The sequence below is a fragment of the Garra rufa genome, chromosome 17 (genome assembly GCF_049309525.1).
Source record: "Garra rufa chromosome 17, GarRuf1.0, whole genome shotgun sequence".
Lineage (NCBI taxonomy): Eukaryota > Metazoa > Chordata > Actinopteri > Cypriniformes > Cyprinidae > Garra > Garra rufa.
The window spans coordinates 24,127,740-24,141,594 of record NC_133377.1 but is presented as its reverse complement, the minus strand read 5'-3'; the positions used below and the strand labels follow the sequence as shown (position 1 = coordinate 24,141,594).

Below are 13,855 nucleotides of genomic sequence, written 5' to 3'. Positions count from 1 at the left end.
GATGTACACACAGTTAGTTATGTTTTCAGAGCAGGGCATCTGATATATCGAAATAGATCTGTGCATTCGTTTGAATGCAGCCTGTTAAAGCAGCCACTGTCAATGATCTCATCAGTAATAATCAAACGAAAGGAAAAAATAACTATTGTCTGTTAACTTTTGGATACTTAAAGAACACTTATTTTAAATAAGTAATTGGTTTAAAAGTAGCCTGCTTATATAATAAAAAAAATAAAGTAAATTTTGCTCAAAATAAATTATATAAAATGTATATGAAAATGTAGCCATGTGCAGTAATATTGAAAACTGAGAATGTGATGCATGGTTATATTTAGTTGTTATTGAAAATCCTAATTAAATTGAATCTTAATTTTAATAAGGCAGTACTAACATACAGAGATTCCAAATATAAACAAAAAGCATAGAAACCGCAATTTTACATATTGTTAAAATGTAAAGATTCCCACCCCTACTGTTAATATGAAATAACACTTTACAATGAGCCCATTTGTAACATCAACTAAGATTGATGAAAGCTGTAGAATAGAAGTGTTGTTCCTTGTTAGGGTGTTATTTTGTTAACATTAATGAACTATGAAATAACTTTAATGATCAATATATAATTAAAATTAATATTTTTATTAATATACAAAGTATGGTTAATTACTTTTTTAAAACTAGCAGAGCAGTATTTTAGTTGCTGTTCAGTATCTATTTTCAAAAACTATCAGTTAATTAATCGGTATCGGCCAGTGTGGTCCAACCTAGCTATCGGTATCGGTAAAAACCAATATCGGTCGACCTCTAGTTTTTGTATTGTTTTGCTTTGTTTTGTTTGTTTTGCTTTGCTTTGTCTTTTTTAGTTTTGGTTTGTTTTTTGTTTGCTTTGCTTTTGTTTTGCTGTACTATGCTTTGATATGTTTTGCTGTACTATACTTTGATTAGTTTTTTTTGTTTAGTTTTGCTTTATTTTTTGTTTGCTTTGATTTTGTTTTGCTATTTTGTTTTGTTTGTTTTGCTGTGCTATGCTTTGATTTTTTGTTTTTGTTTTGTTTTGATTTGTTTGTTTTACTTTGTCTTTTTTTAGTTTTTCTTTGTTTTTTTGCTTCGCTTCTGTTTTGCTATTGTGTTTTTTTTTGTTCTAAATTGTAATTATAACAGCTAAATGTCTGAATCAATGAAGTTATCAAGTATAATTCCAAAACGCCTTAAGTTTGGTTGCCTTTTTTTTTTTAGTTTTCTTTTGTTCAGTTTTTGTTTAGCTTTGTTTTGTTTTCTTTTGTGTTGTTTTTTATTTTGTCTTTTTTTAATCATTTTGCTGTATGTTTTTTGTTTGCTTTGCTTTTGTTTTGCTATTTTGTTTTGTTTGTTGTTTTTTTTGTTTTGGCCTAAACTGTAATTATATCAGCTGAATGTCTAAATCTGTGAAGTTATTAAGTATAATTCCAAAGCACCTTATATTCAGTCACCAGACTCAAAACAAAGGGCTAATGTTAAGTAGTCAAATCTGAATGCTTGCTTAGTCCGACAGATTCCTGTCATTTAGCAGGGTACTACAGGATCAGTAAAAGTAAATCTCTTAATCAGGTTTATTCATCCACTGCCAGAAATCTTTAAAATGCAGATCGATTTCAAACAGTCCCTAGTGGACATCAGTATAATCTTCTGCTTTACATTCATTGGGGTTATCTGATTCCAGACGAGACTTAGAACAAAGGATATTAATGCACCAATAATATGAGAAGTTGCTTTTGCAGTTATACTCATGTTGCAAAAGAACTTGGCACAGGAAGAATGCATGTGTGTATCTCATGCGTTAAATTTCCCTAATTGACTTAAATAGTCTAATTTGCCTTTTGTAGGTGAGACCTGTCAGATCAGCTCATTTCACTACCCAAAGTGCCTAGGCAGAGAGAGAGAGAGACTTTCATCAACCTGTTTTAGTTAATAGGGAATAAGATCAGATAATACATGCACATAATATATGTATATTTCGTATTGAAACGACATGGTTATTTAGAAGTGATGTTTCTGTGCTGTTCAAAGGTCTCTTGTTGTTCATGTCGTCAGTAGTACATCTGGGTTGAGCTGTAATGAGAACGTATAGGCAGTATTTGTCTCATACACCTGTTTTTCTACTGCAGCAATCACGTCAACATAAATAGCAAATAACTTCTGACTAAGATTATGGTCATGTCAAAATCACTTTATTGTGATGCGCTACAGAGGGTAGGAAAATGAAATGCCGCTCTGTGTTAAAGCGAACAGGAGACTCCCGTTTATAACCCTCTTAATGCCATTAAAAGCATTAAAGGTCTCTTGCTGTTACATTAAACAGTCTTTTTTCACCATTTAATAAACCCTGTCATTGCAAGTCATATTATGAAGGGTTATTTTTTAAGGGTTTGGAAAATTTAGGTTTTAATTAATGAATGACTAGTTTTTTTTTTCTCCCCCCTTCAACTTCAATTAGGTGAATTAGAGGTAATAAACTTGCAGGCTACCATGCGACTCCAAAGCGATATAAAGAAAGAAGGACAGAGAAGTGTTGACAGGTTCATAAACACTGATAAAATAAAGGTCTGAGGTAGCTCCACAGTGGAACTCTGTTGTAATGCAATATAAAAAGCATCTGCAAAATGACTGCTTACTGTATATAATTTGCCATAAATGGGAAAAACCTGTTGGAACTGCAGCGCTCCATGAGAAATGCTTCCCGGCAAAACCTCCAACCCTATTTTTCTTTGTTTTTATTGTCATCTTCATCGCAAAGACATATTTGCCGCTTCTGTTTAGCCTTTTTTATTTTCTGATTTAATGAATGAGCTCTATTATTAATTATATAATAAGCATATGAGTGCACCGTTGAATAAAAAAGAAATGAATGTCAAAAAATTTATTAAATTTTTTTTATTTAATGAATGCCACTGGGTTGTATAAAATCTGTTGATCGTGTTCTCAAACATGATTTGAGATGATCCAATAACAATAACATCTAATTTTCTGTTTATAGACTAGTCGTCAAAAGTATTTAAACAGTAAGACTTTTAATGTTTTTAAAAAAGTCTCTTCTGCTCACCAAGCATCCAAATTTTTTTTATATTTTTACTATTTAAAATAACTGATTTCTATTTGAATACATTTAAAATGTAATTTATTTCTGTGATTTCAATTCGATTCTAATCACATGATCCTTCAGAAATCGTTCTAATATTCTGATTTTCTGCTGAAAAAAAAACATTTATTATTATGTTGAAAACGGCTGAGTATTTTTTTTTCAGGTTTCCTTGATAAATAGAAAGTTTAGAAGAACAGCATTTATCAAAAGTAGAAATCTTTTGTAACATTATAAATGTCTTTATCATCACCTATCAAGCATTTTTGCTAAATACATTTTCTACATTTTCTAAACCCTTAAAAAATAACTCTTTATAATATGACTTGCAATGACAGGGTTCTTTGGATCTTTCTATTCATCAAAGAATCCTAAATATCCTAGCATATTAGTATGATCTCTGAAGGATCATGATGCAGAAAATGTATCTTTGATCACAGGAATAAATTCAATTTTAAAATGTATTCAAATAGAAAGCAGTTATTTTAAATAGGAAAGATATTTCACAATATTACCGCATTTGCTGTATTTTGACTCAAATAAATGCAGGCTTGATGAGCAGAAGAGTTTTCTTTAAAAACATTACAAAATCTTACTGTTCAAAAACTTTTGACTGGTAGTGTAGACCTATAAATCTTAAATATTTCTTCTTCATTTTATATAATACATTTACATATTACTTGTTTTATTTTTTCAAAATGGTAATGCTAATGTGTATTTTAAGGTTTAAATGGGAAAAAACTATTTGGTGCCTTGTATTTCAAACAAGGTTTACTTTTAGAGCCTTGTTTTGGCAGTACTATCATTAAAATCTAACATTGCGTAGCTTGTAACTCAATCCTCAACAATGACATTTCTGACGTCAGGCTTATCTCTGATTTCAGAGGATGTGAAGCAAGTTTTCGGTCAGACCACTATTCACCAGCATATCCCCTTTAACTGGAACTCGGAATTTGTTCAGCTTCACTTTGGCGCCGACAGGAAGAAACACCTTAACTACGGGGAGTTCACTCAGTTTCTGCTGGTGGGTATGACTGCTGTCTAATTTCTCTGTGTTCCACTTGCACCCCACCTTTCCCGCCACGTACGCCCAAACACGTTCACTTTCATACTATCCCCGTCACATACTTTCCTTCCCCGCCGCAGAGCTCAGATCGATGTAATGTCTTGTTTGGTATATTTTGTGCCTGGTCTCGCCTAGATTGACACACAGTTCTGGGCACCGTTTCCCTCAGCACAACGAGGCATATTGACCTAGTTAGTCATTAATGAAACACTGGAGTTATATTCCTATGCCAGCATTTGTTTCTCATTAGGTGACGTAACCTCAGCGCAGTCTAGTGATTCCCCTTAAACAGGTAAAGGTTTTGTCCTACGAGAAGAATAGCAGTATTCCTTTTGTATTTGCGGTGTGCAAGACATTTTCCAATATAACGTCTAGACCTGAGAGTGGGCAGAGGGGGTGTGAGGGGTCGGCTGTGCCAAGTTTGCATCTACGCTCACTATATCTGAATGAGCTTTTTATATTAAACTTAACTTGGACCAGATGGGTTTTTGGGAAACTGCGAGAAACACGCCGATATTGTGTTTGTGGCCAAGACAGGATTAATTTTGTTTTTGGAACTTGAAAACGATGAAAAAACACATTTCCTGTTTCATTTATTTCATTTTCTTTGAATTGGCAACTTTTTTTATGCTCGTTTGGAGTGATTTGAAAATCCGCTCAGTGTTAACTGTTTGATTTTATCCGCTACACAACTGATACAATATCACTACAGCACAAATAAACCAGCAGCTTCACGTATGAGAAAAAAAGTCCACAAATTCTCCGAATTATTTTCCTTTCCTTTATGAATGGATGCTTTCCAACACAATATGACCACCTACAAATGTGACATGTCGGAAATCTGGCTCTGCTGTCAGAAACGGTATAACTCTCATAGCCAGAGGTCCTACATCCTGCAATTTCTTTAACCTGAACATTGATGATGAGATCTTTAAGACTTCGCAGACATTTTTAACCGGCTGTTTCACCGTTTAAATGCGGTTTTAATGCCAGCGCTTGAATTGAAATAATTGACCCAAACAGAGGTGGCTCATCAAATGTTTTTATATGAATCCAAAGACAATTAAAGGCACAATAAATGCCATGGTGGTTTCAATATTGGCTTTGGAGGTTCAGTCCTTCTCCTCCCTAAATAAAAAGCATGCTTTTGAAACACTCACAGTTGCAGTAATTTAAGGTTTTAAGAGACTAACTGTAAACTGTAAGGTTCAGATCCACAATTATTATGCAATTCCACATGCTTTTTGCTGGAGCAGCACAATGCAAGACAGGAAAAATCTCTAGCCAGATAATATTTTGCTCTACCTCTGGCCTTGTTTTATTTATATACACTGCTACTGGCATTTCCTCCTTGTTTAAAACATTGTTTGTGTGTTTCTGAAAGGCACAAGAGCACATACAACACAAGACGTAAAGTCAGCTTCTTTGTCTTTCCAGCATTTGCTTTAATGTGATTTGCAAATATTCAAATAAATATACTGATGTGAAAAATAGGTTAATAATAGTGAAATTATCAGCAACAATCTGTAACCGTATTATTTCTGTATTTTTTATGAGGACAGTGACATTTCTATAATATCAGAAATAGGTTAGCGTGGAGTCTGACATTCACAGCTTTGACATTTTCTCTAATAGTGTTTTTTGAGCAGACGATTCTTCTATACGAACATGCGTCCATTCGCACAGCAGACCTATATTTCTAGTATTTTGGAGCGGTAGCTCAATTATGCGAGGAGAAAGAAAAACAACTCTCTTTAAAAGCCCGAGATGTGTAAGAAAGTCATTCTCATCTCCTGATGTGATACAGCAGCCGTTTCAGATGAGTTGCGCAATCGACAAAATTAGAGTTTCTTCTCCAAACGTCTTTCTAGCAGATGTTTCAAAGCAAATTAATTAATTGAAAATAATAACAAACATAAAATAGCTATTTCATTGAAACATCATGAGCGAAATACTTTTATAAATAAAAATGTTTTCAACATTTTTTTCTTGCATTTAAAATGTTTTTTTTTTATTGTCTGTTGTAAATAAATTTTCATTTATGATTAAGTAAAATAAATTGTATTATAATTGATACTTGTAAATCTTTCTGGTTTAGATTAAACATTTTTAAATATTTTGATTTAGATTGATGCACGGAGTTTATTTAATCATTATATTTATTATGTTTTTAATATTTATACATCATCTGGAGCTGCTTTTACCATTCAAAGAAATGATTTACATTTGCATTTCTCCATAATAAAGGCCAGCTGTACATGTGTAAAATGCATAAAATCATATGCATGTAATTTATCTCTTTTTTTTTGTTTGTTTGTGCAGTACAAATGACTCCAATTCAGCATTCTGTAATCTACCAGCAAGCACAGACTGATTGACATGTATTGTGTTGCAGGAGATGCAGCTTGAACATGCCAGACAGGCTTTTATACAAAGAGACAAGGCCAAGACAGGCACCATCACCGCTCTGGACTTCAGGGACATCATGGTGACCATCAGACCCCACATGCTCACATCATTTGTGGAGGAATGCCTAGTTGCAGTGAGTTTGTTTATTTGTATTTATGTTTTCGCTATTTCAGCCAGCGGTTGTACTGTATGACAGTTTTGTGATAGACTTTTGTTTCACGTAAACCACTGGGAGATATTTATTTGCTAGGTGTATGTGTGTAAGCAATCTGTTTTATACACACTCGCTGGAGTCTGTCATTTTCTCCACGGTTTGTGCCTCATAAACCTTGAGATTCTAGGAGATGTTTGTAAACACACAATTTCGAGGCCATTAGAAATAAATTAAAGACAATACGCTCATCAGACCCAGTCTATACACTCAATCCTCTAATTTAGATGCCTTGCAAAACAAGACAGGAGGTGTAAACATTTTATCCCATCTACATAAAGGTTTATACTTTTTGTGGGCAGGTTTATGCAGGGATTTTACAAATGACATCTTGGTTAAGGAAACTTCAGAGCAGGTCTGATTTTTGTGGCTTCAGGTGGACACCACCATTTCTGCAAAGCACACAGCGCCATCTAGTGAGAGACACTAGATGCTTTTCTCTCCCAGGCCTGAAGAATACTTCACAAGCTCTGTTTCAGTCAAACTATACTTCATCTAGTCTCTGAAACCATCAAGTGCATTCCAAAAACGCTTAATATTGCAGCATACATGAAATTATTTCCTCTGTGTTGCTATCAAAATAGCAAAGGCAGTTTTAACACCAAGCGTTCTGTCAGATGCTATTTAAAGATTTACCTCATGTTAGTTTTCCACTTTATATGTCCCTCTTCTCATAAAACAGCTTAATTAAAAATGGCCCTCGAGCTTGAATCCCTCTGAAATTACCAGTGTGCCTCTCTGTGAAACACATGTATTTATTTAGCGCTCTGTGGGGTGGAAGTGCTAAAGATGTCGCCGCACTGTAGCTTGATTAATGTTTGGCACTCCGTAGAATTCTCAGCTATTTATCACCTCTGTCCTTCATAAAAGTATGTCTTCGTTCAAATGTCTGTGTGTGCGTCTGACAATTTTGCAGGCGGCCGGTGGCAGTACGTCACATCAGGTCAGCTTTTCCTACTTTAATGGCTTCAACTCTCTGCTAAACAACATGGAGCTCATTAGAAAGATCTACACCACCCTGGCAGGCAACCGCAAAGATGTGGAAGTTACTAAAGGTTAGTAGTGGTTTTTTTTTTTAATCATGTTTTGTTTTGACTTTGTCCTGCCTCCCCTGATTAGACTGACTTTATGTGCCCCAAAAACACAAGAATGTACCCATAATGCAATGCATTACTGGTTTTCTTTTCATGTGTATGTGCTTGTTGAAGCAATGTAATTATTTGTATTATATAATATGTGTAATTTAATACACACCCATATATATAATTATAGTATTTAAATATACGACTTATTTAAAATTTTTGTTACTCGTCAAATTCTTATTAATCTTTTAAACAATTATGTCTTACATATGTTGTGCACTTTTTAAAATCCTTATTCATATTTATATAATGTCTGTTATTTAATGTGGATAAATATGTAATTGAACTATTTAAATATTACAGTACATCCTACACAAATCTTTAAATTTTTCAAAAAATTTTCAAAACAGTTTTTTTACTACAATTGTTTTTTTTTCAATTTTACACAGTTCTTACATATGTCGTTAAAAAGGCTTTTTATTCTTATTCTTATATATATATATATATATATATATATATATATATATATATATATATATGTATGTGTGTGTGTGTGTGTGTAAAATTGAGCAAGATGCATATATATATATATATGCACTTTTTAAAAGGAATAAAAGGAGAAATGTTAAATTGCTACATTTTTTACACATTCAAACTCTTCTAATTATTATTTTCAATTTAATTCTTAATTTTTAAAATTATTTTTACTAAATAATATATATATATATATATATATATAAATATATATATATATATATATATAATAATGTATACATTTTAGTGCTGTCAAACGATTACTTGCGATTAATTGTGATTATTCGCATCCAAAATTAAATGTTTTTTTTATAATATAAGTGTGTGTGTACTGAGTATATTTATTATGTATATATAAATACGCACACAGGCATGTATATATTTAAGAAAAATATGTTTTGTTTATATACTAAAATATTTATATAAAATATAAATTATATGACTATAAGTATATACATGTAAATGCATGTAAATATTTTCTAAATATATACTGTATTTGTGCGTATTTATATATACATAACAAATATACACAGTGAAGCGGCGTCCAATCGCCACATACAGGCAAGATAGTGGGATCCTCCGTGACTCGTCTGCTGTCCGTATTAAAGAGTATCTTTGCTAAGTTTTGCTTGCATTGATTTATTTTAAATGAAACACACGAAGACAAACAGATAAAAAAAAAATACCAAAACAATAAGCAATACGGTCAACAGAAAGTTGGCCCCACTACTCGCCAATCCTACAAACAAATGAATCGCCACATAAGATATAGAAAACGGAAGTGATCACCAGTGAACCCTCGTGACAGTGATTAAGCAATAAGAAAAATAACAACAAGTTTAATGCTCCTACACACAGTATACACATATATTATGTAAACAACTTTTATTTTGGATGCGATTAATCACAATTAATTGTTTGACAGCACTAATAAATGTGTGTGTGTGTGTATATATATATATATATATATATATATATATATGTCTGTTTATATATATGTGTGTTAAATAATACAGTACATCTTGCTGTAAACTGTTTAATTTTTACATATTTCTTACATATGTTGTATTTTTTGTAAAGGTATACAATTAAAACATGTTAAATTGCTGAATTCTTTACTCATTTAAACTCTTTGAATTATTATATTAATTTTAATTATTTATACAAGTGTAATATTACTGTTGTGATAAGTCATTTTTAGCTCATTAATAACTTTGAAAAAACCTGTCAAGGTGGGCTTTTAAAACAAAGCCCCCAGAACCTTAAAAAACCCAGGATCTGTGTCTCCCTGGCCAACTGCTGACCTGTGAAACAGCCCTCATAGTCTGGCTGCAATGGAGCTCTGCGTCTTGGACACATACTCTTGCTGCACACACCCAGCCTGCGATGCTATCAGCCCTGTGGAGACCGGGGCCAGGGGTGGGGAGGCTACATTTACCGCTGCTGTTCCCACAGAGGCTGTAGGCCGCCATCGGGCTCCGCTGGGACCTGTGCGTGCGAATTTCCATGTGTACTTCTCTTGTTGACCCACAGCTGATTGGTTCCGTATGTTTTGAGCGGTACGCCGAAGCATAGTTTCGTCATTGCAACAGCCATCGTTTGCCACCTGGGGAAAATCGCGAACACATCACACCGCACAAAGGCAGCAAATAAAAAAAAGAACTTACAAATATATAAAAATATTTAATGTGGATCATCTTACTGCTTTTCTGGCCACTCTAAAGCAGGACTTCATCACGCTTATTTCATCGCTTCCGTTAGAGTTACTTTTCCGCTCTGATACTTAAGTCCATTTACGAGTTTTTGTAGAATCAAATATGATTTTTGGCAGGTCGAATGCTCTTGGCGGCCTGTTCCTCACACTTATCAGTAGCCGGTGTTTGTTTTTGGAGGGAGCTGAAGAGACAGATGCCCTGCGTGATCTTTGATTGGAGCGTTCTTCACACTTCACAGCGTGTTTAAGGCCGGGGAAAGCTGAGCTGACCCTGATTCAATAGGGCTCTGTGTAAGAACACTTGCTGCCTTTTTCAGGCTAGTCACTTTATACCAGTGCAGTGGGAATCCCACTGTTAACTGGCCTGTGTTCATTATGCTCATTACCACTCTGCACTTAACCTACACAACCAATATGATATCCAATACAAGCACAGACTCCATGATTTACTAGATATTTGAATGAATTATGTACTACATAATCAGGAAGGGATGCGTTAATGTAAAGCACATAGTTTATTAATAGAACAGCGAGCAATACGGCCTCAATTAAATGAGTTTGGACATTGTAATACTATATGAACAAAACTTCAAATCAAGTAGCTTTTATTATAATGAAAGATGACGCAAAGGCGTTGTACTTATAGGGTCATTTTAATTTAAAGTGAGTAACTGAATTTCTCCATGAAGAGGTTGTTAGTGGCACATGGCCACTTAGAGAAAATAATTTTACTGTTTGTAATCATGTTCTTAGTGACATTCTTGCATTTTGAGAAAATGTATTGTGCACCTATGGACTGTTGTGTAAATTATTATTAAAATGTTTATTTTCCGAGTTTATTTTGAACAAACACCACAGAAATTGAAATTAAATTGATGTAAATACACAAACAGGCAATGTTTGATGTGAAAGAATAATTGTAACAGTTATAAATGTTTTTTTTCCTCATATTTTTTTTTCCCCTGTAACATTTTAATTCAAAATATAGTGGCTGACACATATAGGCTGTATGTGACTGTACTGTCCTGCACTCTTCAGGAGTGTTTACTTCAAGTGTTCTGCCCTTCTAAGTGAGTAGGACTTAGCGAATCCTCTCTCTTATTTCATTCATCCTCTGAAAATGACCTTGCTACCAGCTGGATAAAAAAAAAATTACAAAAATGGCTTAAAAATAAAAAAGATTTTTTTGTTTTTGCTGACTTGCATTTGTTTCCAGATGCCACTTAGGATTTAATATTTTATTTTATTTAGGTATTTAGCTATATATTTAAAACCGTGGCTTAAAAGTGGCTTAATATGCTACAGTTGAAAAATTTAGGATCAGTAAGATTTTTATATATATATATATATATATATATATATATATATATATATATATATATATTATTAAAGAAATTATATATTAAATTAAATAAGAAATTAAATATATATTGTTAAACATCTATTTTTAATAAACAGTGTACTTGTGAACTTTCTATTCATCAAAGACTCTCAGCATATTTTAATGATTTCTAAATAAATTACACTTTAAAATATATAAAATGTAAAACTTACTTAAGTGAGCATTAACAACTTATTTCAACATTTTTTTAAATCCTCATAAAATCAAAATGTAAGATTTTTGGCTTGTAGTATGAATGTGTTACACCATGTCCTAACTACACACGATGCAACGCCACAACATGCGATAAAAGGTACTGTATCTTGTCCATGTTAGTTTTTGTCCTAACTAGCCACGATGGCGACATGCAAAATTTCTATTTAGGAATGGTTTTCATTTTTCACAACACAGTGGCTGGAACATACAAACTATATGACAGTGACAATCTCAAGTAATGATTATGCGATTTATTCAAAGTTAAATGTGTCTAATGTGAGTTTGAATAACAGGTCTAGAAAATGAAAAATACCAAATATGTGCCTTAAAACTGCAAACTCAGTGGGAACCAACAAGCATATTTCATAACAAAAATGGTATCAGTCACTCAGTATGAATGTTTAGTAATCTTAAAATATGAATTGGATTATAAACATATACATTTTCCAAAAAGAGCCTGCCCATGCACTCTTTTGATTGGCTGTGATATTTGATTGATTCTACTGTGTTTGATTGATTCTACCGCTGTTACGTCGTATCTGGTGTGAACACTCAAATTGCTTGTCACTGGAATCTTTTTGGTGTTAGCCTTAAGGTTATTTGTAAGCTTTCAAAACAATGACAGAATTCACATTTACAAGATACAACCATTCAAAACTTAGTCTCCTTTTTCCGCCAATATGGATCAACGATTTTGATAACATCACCCTGCACTTCAGCTTGTCATCAGTTGTTCAGTCCAATCAAATGCTCTCTAAAATCCAAAGTGTTCCACCCCCTACACTATAAATAGATGCTAAAGCTGCAGCTGAAATCGATCATTTGTTCACAGAATTAGTATTTTCTGTCTGGTGACGCAGTGCACTATATAGGCCAGTGGTCAGCAACAGGCGGCCAAAACTGGCCCGCCAGCAATAATATCCAGGCAGATAATTTTGTTAATGGCTTGATCTGAAATAGATCTGTCATGACAGCAACATTTACTCACAATTTCGAATTTGCGATTACATCTTCTGATATAACACCGTGTCCTACTGTCCTACTGAAAACAACAACAGATAGTTTCTTGAAAATAAATCTAAGCAAACATATGTTAAAACTGCAAACCAACAAGTGTTTTTCTTGACAAAGATGGTATCAGTCACTCAATATTTAGTTTTAACAATGTTTTAAAGGGTTTCACATTTATGAATTAGATTATAAACGTGTCAATTTCGTTATGAGTGCAGTGAAATTCTGTGCTTCTGAATGGCTATGGTGTCACGTGGCTCACTTCTGGTGTGGACCGCTGAATTGCTTGTCGCTGGAATCTTGTCGCGTCACATGTGGTTAGGACACAATGTATAATATTTGTCAATGAGCTTAGGAACTTTTGAGCAAGACTTGATCAGGTGCAGAACTAACACTCTGTCTTTGAAGGATTTGCTCTGGTGCATCAAATCAAGCACTCTGTAATGACAGTTAAACTGACCAGTCAGGTGTTTGTCAGGTTTTGTTCCACAAAAGAGCTGTGGTTTGCAGACAGTTATAAAAGTTGATGTTACAAATACGTCTTTTGAATATACTTTGTGAACTCATTGTCCCGCTACCTCAGAGAGCTTTATTTTCCGTCTTCACTACGTTTCGTCAATTGTTTTGTTTATTGGACTAATTTTTTGTTTCAGGTTTGTCTTTCTAATTAACTTTACATTGGGTTAGTCACACAATTAATTATCTTGTGCTTCATTCCCACCCTTCTAAATTATGTTGCATTTATAAGGAGTTATCACAAACTAAGACTGTTCAGTTATGCTATCTTACAATCAATATACAGTAAATGTAAGTGTTGCCTATGTAACCAGTTAAAACTTGAAGTGGCGATGAGGTCTTAAAATGTATGGAAAGGTCTTAAATTTAACTCCATGATTCCTGTATATACCCTGGAGAAACAGCTCACTACCAGTTACAAACGACACTGTAACAGTCTGTCACAGGCAATTCTAGTTGCATTTTTCATCATTTAATTTCTTGAATTATCCTTTGACTATGCTCTGGTCCACCATCTAGTGGCAAAATATTTTTTTGGGCCCGATGCCAAACTTGCTTGCCGACTCCTTATATAAGGGATATGGAACGATTCAGACAGTG

At 33.6% G+C, this 13,855-nt stretch overlaps 1 protein-coding gene across 1 annotated transcript in view; it reads left to right on the top strand.

Moving 5' to 3' along the window:
- Positions 1-13,855, top strand: part of slc25a13 (solute carrier family 25 member 13) — a 56,572-nt gene that overhangs the window by 10,825 nt on the left and 31,892 nt on the right. The window contains exons 5-7 of the mRNA XM_073821351.1: positions 4,000-4,139; positions 6,577-6,723; positions 7,718-7,856. Of these exons, the coding sequence (XP_073677452.1) occupies positions 4,000-4,139; positions 6,577-6,723; positions 7,718-7,856 (426 nt within the window). The remainder of the gene's footprint in view (positions 1-3,999; positions 4,140-6,576; positions 6,724-7,717; positions 7,857-13,855) is intronic.